The sequence below is a fragment of the Limulus polyphemus genome, unplaced genomic scaffold (genome assembly GCF_000517525.1).
Source record: "Limulus polyphemus unplaced genomic scaffold, Limulus_polyphemus-2.1.2 Scaffold1829, whole genome shotgun sequence".
NCBI classification, from domain to species: Eukaryota; Metazoa; Arthropoda; class Merostomata; order Xiphosura; family Limulidae; genus Limulus; species Limulus polyphemus.
The window spans coordinates 26,535-34,428 of record NW_013667439.1 but is presented as its reverse complement, the minus strand read 5'-3'; the positions used below and the strand labels follow the sequence as shown (position 1 = coordinate 34,428).

At 32.9% G+C, this 7,894-nt stretch overlaps 1 protein-coding gene across 1 annotated transcript in view; it reads left to right on the top strand.

Moving 5' to 3' along the window:
* Positions 1-7,894, top strand: part of LOC106465081 (sodium-dependent proline transporter-like) — a 64,510-nt gene that overhangs the window by 52,540 nt on the left and 4,076 nt on the right. Inside the window, exons 12-14 of the mRNA XM_022392899.1 lie at positions 862-990; positions 1,333-1,432; positions 6,506-6,606. Coding sequence (XP_022248607.1) covers positions 862-990; positions 1,333-1,432; positions 6,506-6,606 — 330 coding nt within the window. The remainder of the gene's footprint in view (positions 1-861; positions 991-1,332; positions 1,433-6,505; positions 6,607-7,894) is intronic.

The following is a 7,894-nucleotide window of genomic DNA, read 5'->3' as shown; positions in this document are numbered from 1 at the left end:
ATACATTTTTTAAATTTTTAAGAAATATAAATTTTTGTGTTTTCGCCCCAAATATAACAGGACCCCTTTCTCTAATAATTCATTTATTTGTTTTTCACCTGTTACTATCCATTTTATTTATTTTTTGTTTTTTTCTACTTTACTTTTTTTGAAATATATTTTGTATTACGTATAGAAGAAATTAATAAAGATTTGAATTTTGTTAAGTTGAAAGATTATAAAACACTTTTTTAATTGAAAGTTTCTAAAGAATCTTTAACACTATCCATGAAGGCCTATTTTTATTTTCTCAGTGATGGGGGGGGGGCTTTCTGGCCCCTCTTTTTTTTTAATATCTAATGAACAGTGAGAGAACCTGTTGTTAAAATATTTGAATCCCACCACTGAGTTTATCTTTAATCATATAGAAGTGACAAATATCTAGTCTTTACTTTATTTGATGTTTATGTAATAGTAGTTTGTTGAAATGTTAGTAATAGTGACTTGGACATATATACAGTTTGCTTATTATGTATACATCGAATAAAAAAACATACATCATAAAATACTTCTTAAAACAAATAATGTGACATTACAAATATATCTATACTATGAAAGTATGAAACTAAACATATTTGCTGGGAGATATTTTTGTCATTATGTACATATTATAGTATGCACAAATTGCAAGTATATGTATGTGTTCCATGTATCTTCTGTGTGTACATCCAGTAGCATTAATATAACTTGTACACTTCAACAGTGAATCAGTCTGTATGTATCTGGTACATGATATGTTTTAAAACATCTGACGCTGAAATATTAACCACTTCTACTAGTAATATTGTCCTCTAGAAATGAGTTTATTTTATTTCTTTTCAGTTTGCACTCTTGGAGACATTTCTGACAGCTATTTATGATGAATTTCCATCATCACGCAGACATAAATTTATCATAACTTTATTTTTTTGTGTTGTCTGTTTTTTTCTGGGATTGCCTTGTGTTACTCAGGTAAGTTGATTTCACTATTTGTATCTGAAAACTGTTCAAGTAACTGAATATTTTAATGGTGTACCTAATTCTCACATACATATTTCAGTAAAACCTCTTAACCCATGCAGTAATGTGATTTAGAATCAACTTTATCAGTAATAGTTCAATCTGAAAGTATATTCCAAACCGCATTATATATATTGAAATAAATCTTCAGTATTCCATGATTGTAAAACTTTCAAATGCTAACTCTTTATGAAGAAATTTCTGTTTCTTTCCAATCAAGTATAGAAGTAAGAAATACAAAAATGTAAATTAATATTTTAAAGATGTTTAGTGAAGGTCAGTTTTTCTTCTCAGGGAGGACAGTATGTTTTAAACCTCATGGATACTTATGGAAGTGGTTACAGTGTGATATTTATTGCCATCTGTGAACTAATAGCCCTTATGTGGGGTTACGGTAAGTTAAGCTACATCAAAAGAATGAGATTAGAAAACTTAACTTGTTTAGTAATGCTTCATGTTAGAAAGTTCTGTTCACCAGAAAACATTCTTTTGTTTGATATTTATTACAATTGTGTTTTGTAATATATAATAGTAAAACTTAATTGTTTTTAGTGTGGGGTAGTATAATTCGTTTTAATTTTAAAAATACACTGAAGCAAAGGTGTCACTAGGCACTGGCACATGGGACCTGTGCCCTGAGTCCCCAGTTGGTGTCTTAAAAAAATCAGAATAGAAAACCATGATTGATATCATACTGAAATGCTGAAAATTCTCATGCCTTTGGGCACAAGCCCCAAATATTTTAAGTACCTAGCAATACCTCTGCACTGAAGATTTTTTAACAGACTGCAGAAGTGGATATAAAAATAAAGCTCAATATAGTTTGGGATTAGAGATCCCAACTATAGAAGGCTTATATATCCTAATTGACGCTATCTCATATAGCAGTGCTTTATTATTTCACTTTCAACAGCCTAAATCTCTTGCAATAAAGCATTTTGATTGTCACTCATATGAATATTTTGCATCAATATTTGTTGTAGTATCACAAACGTTTTCCATCTGATCATGAGGTCTGAAAACTGAGTAATAGACTAAAAGCAGAAAAAACATTATCTTGCATTATATATATATATATGTATATATAAGATACACATTTTTATTTTAATATCAGAAATGTATTCTAACTGTTTGTGAGGCCTGGACGTTTAAATATGAAATATAGTAGCATATTCACTGAGTTGTAGGCTAAAGAAACTGACATTTTTGCTTAATGCTGCATATTTTTGTTTTAGAATAGTTATTGGTTCTATCTAGGTGCAAGGCCTGGGCAAAGTAGAGAAAAAACTGAGTAACTTATGCAATTAATATAGCAGAAACAGCTAGTAACTTTATATTACCTTACATTGGTGGTTTAGTATTGTGATGTTCTCAGGTTAAACTGATATCTGCAAAGAGTGTTAGGTAGGTTCACTTTATAACAGAAAGATCAACAAAATAAGTTATGAAGTAAGTCTGAATTTAACTACTAACTGAGTTTTAGCTAAAAAGTAAAGAGACTGGGCATAATGTGTAACTCAAAATAAAAACTATTTATTCACTAGATAAAACACAATGTGCATACTTGTGTTAGGACACTGGAAGATCTTCTTCTATTGGATTTGTGAATTGATTAACTGTTTTTTTCTTCAAGATGTTTTCCCATCAACTAACTCACTTGTAGTCATGTGTGGACTGTTTAAATCTAACATTTCTTTTTTTAATGGGGAAATGTCAGATTTACCCATAATGACTAGTGCTACTCATGTGACTGATCATTCTCATTCAACATAGGGGAGGCCATAAGCTCTAGATATCATCAACCCAATCAGGAAAGAACAGCTGCTGTTGCTGGATCTGTATCATATTCTGAAACATTTTAGGCAATTACCAACAACATACAACACCTGATGCTCAGTACATACAGGCTGATGCTTGATTTCATAGGGCATTTTGAATGAGAACACTCTCAGGGACATAAATATGTCTGAATTACACTAAAGTTTTGAACCAGTAGAGACTCAAGCTATCCACAGGGTTCAGTTCAAAGTTTGAAGGGGTGAGGACCAAATGAGAATTTGGTCACTTCTGCAGATGATCTACAACACCTCTATGTAAATACACTCTAAAATGACATGAGCAGATCATTTGAAGATCCTTATTATCAAGTTTTTTGAGATTCTTCTGAGCAAGTCCATGTAGAACTACAGTTCGAAATGATCACATCGAAAATTTTGCTGGAGAGGAAGAATTCTGCAACTGTAGCTGTAGTAGATCATCCTCTCCTATTTGTACTTTTGAGCTTTAAATACTCAGTCCAAAGCTTTTTGTCATAACACCAAGTGTCACAATACAGCTGAAATGGTCTCTGGTGAGTAGTCAAGCATATCCAACTCCTTTAATCATTGCCATACTGCTGCCACTGCAGATATATTACTACAGATCGCACTTTGAATATCAAGAATGGAATTTGTGTTTTTATTGTAGGTTTGTTGAACTGGGCTGTCCAAATTTTGTCCAAAAAAGAAGAGAAAGCTTTTGTAGCTAACTGCCAGACAGTAGAAGAAGAGTCAAAGACTGCTGTTGTTGTGGTTAGTTGAACCTAATGGAGCTTGGGTTTTTTCTGGCCACCAGCATTGTCACATCAGTTTTGTTGTGTCTGAAGGCTTAGTGACCAGTTCACCTCATCCAAGTCTGAGCATGTGTGAGGTTGTTTTTGGTAGCACTGATACTTCGAAGTTCTGCTTGACCTAAAATAAAGACACTTTTTGACTTCATTCTAGCTACTAGAAGTAAACTCAAAGTACATAAAGGAGAAACACTACCTTGCTATCAACACTGTTTCTTGCAGGACAAAAAGTGTTGTATCTGACCTTGCTTTGAAAATTAGCATCTTATAGACATTATCAGACAGCATGGTATGTGGTACAAGTGAGCTGTAGCTCTGTAGTGAAACTATTCACTGCTATCACAACCCATAAACAGTGAACTGCACAGTTTATCATAGAGAATGCTGTTTCATAGTGGACTGTAAGCTCAGTCTAGTGCATAAGCATTGTCTACTGCAGCAAAAGGAGCTAATACCTAAAACACTTTTTTCTATCAGAAACCATATTGAGCTTGTTCAGATGGCTGTTTGTCAGAATGCCGGTTTATTCCAATTATGATATGTATTTATAAAAAGAGGCTATTCAGCTACTATATAAAATGGTTATGGTCACAGTGAGTAAAGAAAAGTGAATGAGCTAGCTGTGTAGCTAGTATACCTTTAACCATATAGTGTCCGAGAACAAATTGAATGGTTGTAAAGACATCTGAGTTCATGGTTGAGACTGTGCAGAAAATCCAATGTAAAACAGATATGTGAACTTGATAGAATGCAGTGGAAGTTACTGATGTGTTTTTCAGCCCAGATGGCTACCTTGGTAGAACAGGAAAATGCTCATCATAGAAACAGGTTATGTGCATCTGATAAAATATTCATGAACTCAGATAATAAAGATATGTTCAGATCAAGGATTTAGAATTTTCAACTCAACATAGCAAAGGAAGCTGCAACACCAGCTGAGTTCATGAATATTTTGTGCTGGAAAAGGTTGTTATGTATTTGTCCCCAAAGCAAGCAGATTTTAGTGGCATCACACTAACAACAAAATGCAAAACAATGTCAAAATGTAGTTGTGATACATAATATTCCACCACAACTTTATCTTGGCTGTTACATGACTTACTGATTTGCATATTAGAATAATTTTAATATAACACATTCAACCTTCTGTATTTGTCACAGGAAAAATCAGTAGATGTAGACAAATGAGCGACAAATGTACAGAAACAAATGGTGTTTTAGTATTTTAAAGCTGAAAATATTTATAGTAAGGGTACCCAACAAATGGTGTTTTAGTGTTTTAAAGCTGAAAATATTTATAGTAAGGGTACCCAACTGATGAAACAGTGCAATCTAATATTTTAAGTAGATGCATAAGAAATATATATCTAATTAGATATAATGATGGCCAGGTTGATTTTTTTTAGTTTCATTCTATGTGTATACCTTACTCTGATTGGAAGTTATTATTATTTACCTTAACCCAGTTATATTTGTCATATTGTCAGGAATGTGTGTAGTATACCTGGCTTACAGGAATAGAGGCACATACAATACTTGACAAAAAATTAGACATCATAAGTAAAGATAGAAAACCTCGTAGTTTAAATTATAAACAAATTGAAGTATTTGTTGTAGACCTATATGAGCTGTATGGTAGAATCAACACAGGTATACTGTATTCAATATTATGTTCAAACTCTGGTAAGATCAATAATGGTTGTATAAATTACAGTATTTAAATTGAGAAAAAGAAGAAGGTTGTGTGGTCCAACAAGTCCTGTTTCATCATGTTAGCAACAGAGAGAAAGATTTGGGTGTGGCATAGATTTCATAAAGCATTGCACTCCACATACATCATTAAAACAATCCAAACTACTGGATGTTGTGTCATAATCTGAGACATGGGATATCATGTGAATATATAGGCATTGTGGTAGACCAACTTCCTTCTCTGGTGTTGCTTCTGTATTCAAGTGGAGATAGGAGTTTTTAAGAATGGCAATGCCACCAGTCTGGAATAATACATACAACCTTGACCATGGCTACTTTTCTCTTGGATTAACAATGTACAATGATCATGGACAAATAGTTGTAAGTACCCCACAATGTCTTTAGGCATCTTATGCAGTCTATTTCTCAATGTGTTAAATTTATCATTTATTTTGGCTAAAGGTGGTTCTACTTATCATTAAGGCTATTCTCAGAGTTTTGTTTGCATTGAATGTGGGTTTGAGAAAAAAATGCAGAAGATAAGAAACAAAAACATGTGGCAAACACAACTAGGTACTATATATTTTACCTTCTGCAATTACCTCAGATCTTTTCCAGACTGAAATTAAAGTAAAATAAACTTGAAATGGAAAGTAAAGTTAAAGTATGGCAGCATCTAGTCAGCACATACAATAAAGGACCTACATAAAAATACAACACTTTACAGCAGGTCTTGGCCCTTTCAAAGCAGAAGCTATTTTATCTGAAAAACTGCTCTTATAATGCACATTGTCTCTGTTGTTGAGCAATCACAAATGGAAGTATGTGTTCCATGTGCCAATCATAGAGCAGTCCCCCACCACCACCGCAACACACACATGATAGAGTAAAACATGATGTAACTATTCCATGAAGCTGTACATAATTTTTATGACTGAGTCATGCTACAGAAAGCAACACATAGGGTTCAACTGGCATACAACCTTAAACAGATTTAGTATTCCAAATTAGAACATTAACATAATCAAAAGTTTTGTAAATATGAAATATATAGTATAAAAGAGCAAGATATATGGCACTGTGAGAAAATGTAGTAACAGATTCACTGAAAGAAAAATTAATTAACTAACTAAATTTATTTAATCTCAAAATAATTAATTTTTGCAGGTGTATGTAGGTTTTCTGATGACATGGAGTTCATGCTAGGATCCCATCCTGGTCTATTTTGGAAGGCTTGTTGGACTGTGATATCACCATTGATTTTAATGGTATGTAGTGCTGTTTTAGATTACAGAAAAAAAAAATTCAGTACTTCTTCAACAAAAAACATACTTAAATTATTAAGATACCAAATCTTTAGATACACAATAGGTGAGTTAACTCACCTATATTTGCAGAACAAGAACAATTTTAAATTTAGACTTTCAAATTAACAGCACTATGCCTGGTTAGAGAAAACAAGCTATTTTTTTCACTTTCTTGTTGTTATAGGACATGATCTTCATAATACCTTAATCTTGGGGAATGATAAAGTTATAACACAAATGTGTTTATAAAACTGATACCATCTAGTAGACCATAGCATTTGGAGTAGTTAATTTAAACTGGATGCACTAGTAGTTGCTTTAGTGCATTTATAACATAACGTTTCGGGACAATATAGGACCTATTGGTACATCTCGGCTGTTCCACCTCTAAACTAAACTAAAACTATTAATAAACTTATTAATTAACTTTAGCCAGCCCTTATCAATCTTATACTTATCAAGTTTTCTCTTAAACTCACTTAAATTTACTGCCTCCACAACATCTGAAGACAACCCATTCCAAAGGCCAACCACCCTGTTAGAAAAATAAAACTGCCTTAGCCGAAGATGACTCCAACCCTGCCAAAATTTATATTTGTGTCCTCTAGTCCTACTATTCCCACTGTTAAATATAAAAACGATGATGCATCAACACTATCAATTCCCTTTACAATTTCAAACACCTCAATCAGATCCCCCACCCAACTCTTCTTTTTTCAAGAGAATACAGTTTAAGAGATTTCAACATCTCCTTGTATAACAGCCTCTCCATCTCAGGCACCATTCTAGTAACCCTTCTCTGAACCCTTTCCAACAATTTAATGTCTTTCCTAAGGTAAGGAATCCAAGACTGACAGAACACAATATTCCAAATATGGCCTAACCAGTAACCTATACAATGAAATTATAACCTCTTTATACTTGTATTCAATATTTCTGTAGATACAACCTAAAATCCTCTTTGCCCTACCACTAGCAACAGCATACTGCTTGGATGACTTTAGAGATTGATTAACTATTACACCAAGATTCCTTTCTTTCATGACACTGTTAAGGTTATTCCCATCCAAATTATACTTATAATTCCAATTATGAAAATCCACATGCATTATCTTGCATTTATTATAATTAAAACCCATTTGCCATTTATTTGCTCAACTTACGAAATGATCTAAATCCTTTTGTAAATCATCAGAATCCTCTTCACAGCTAGCAACACCCAAGACCTTAATATCATCTGCAATTAAGT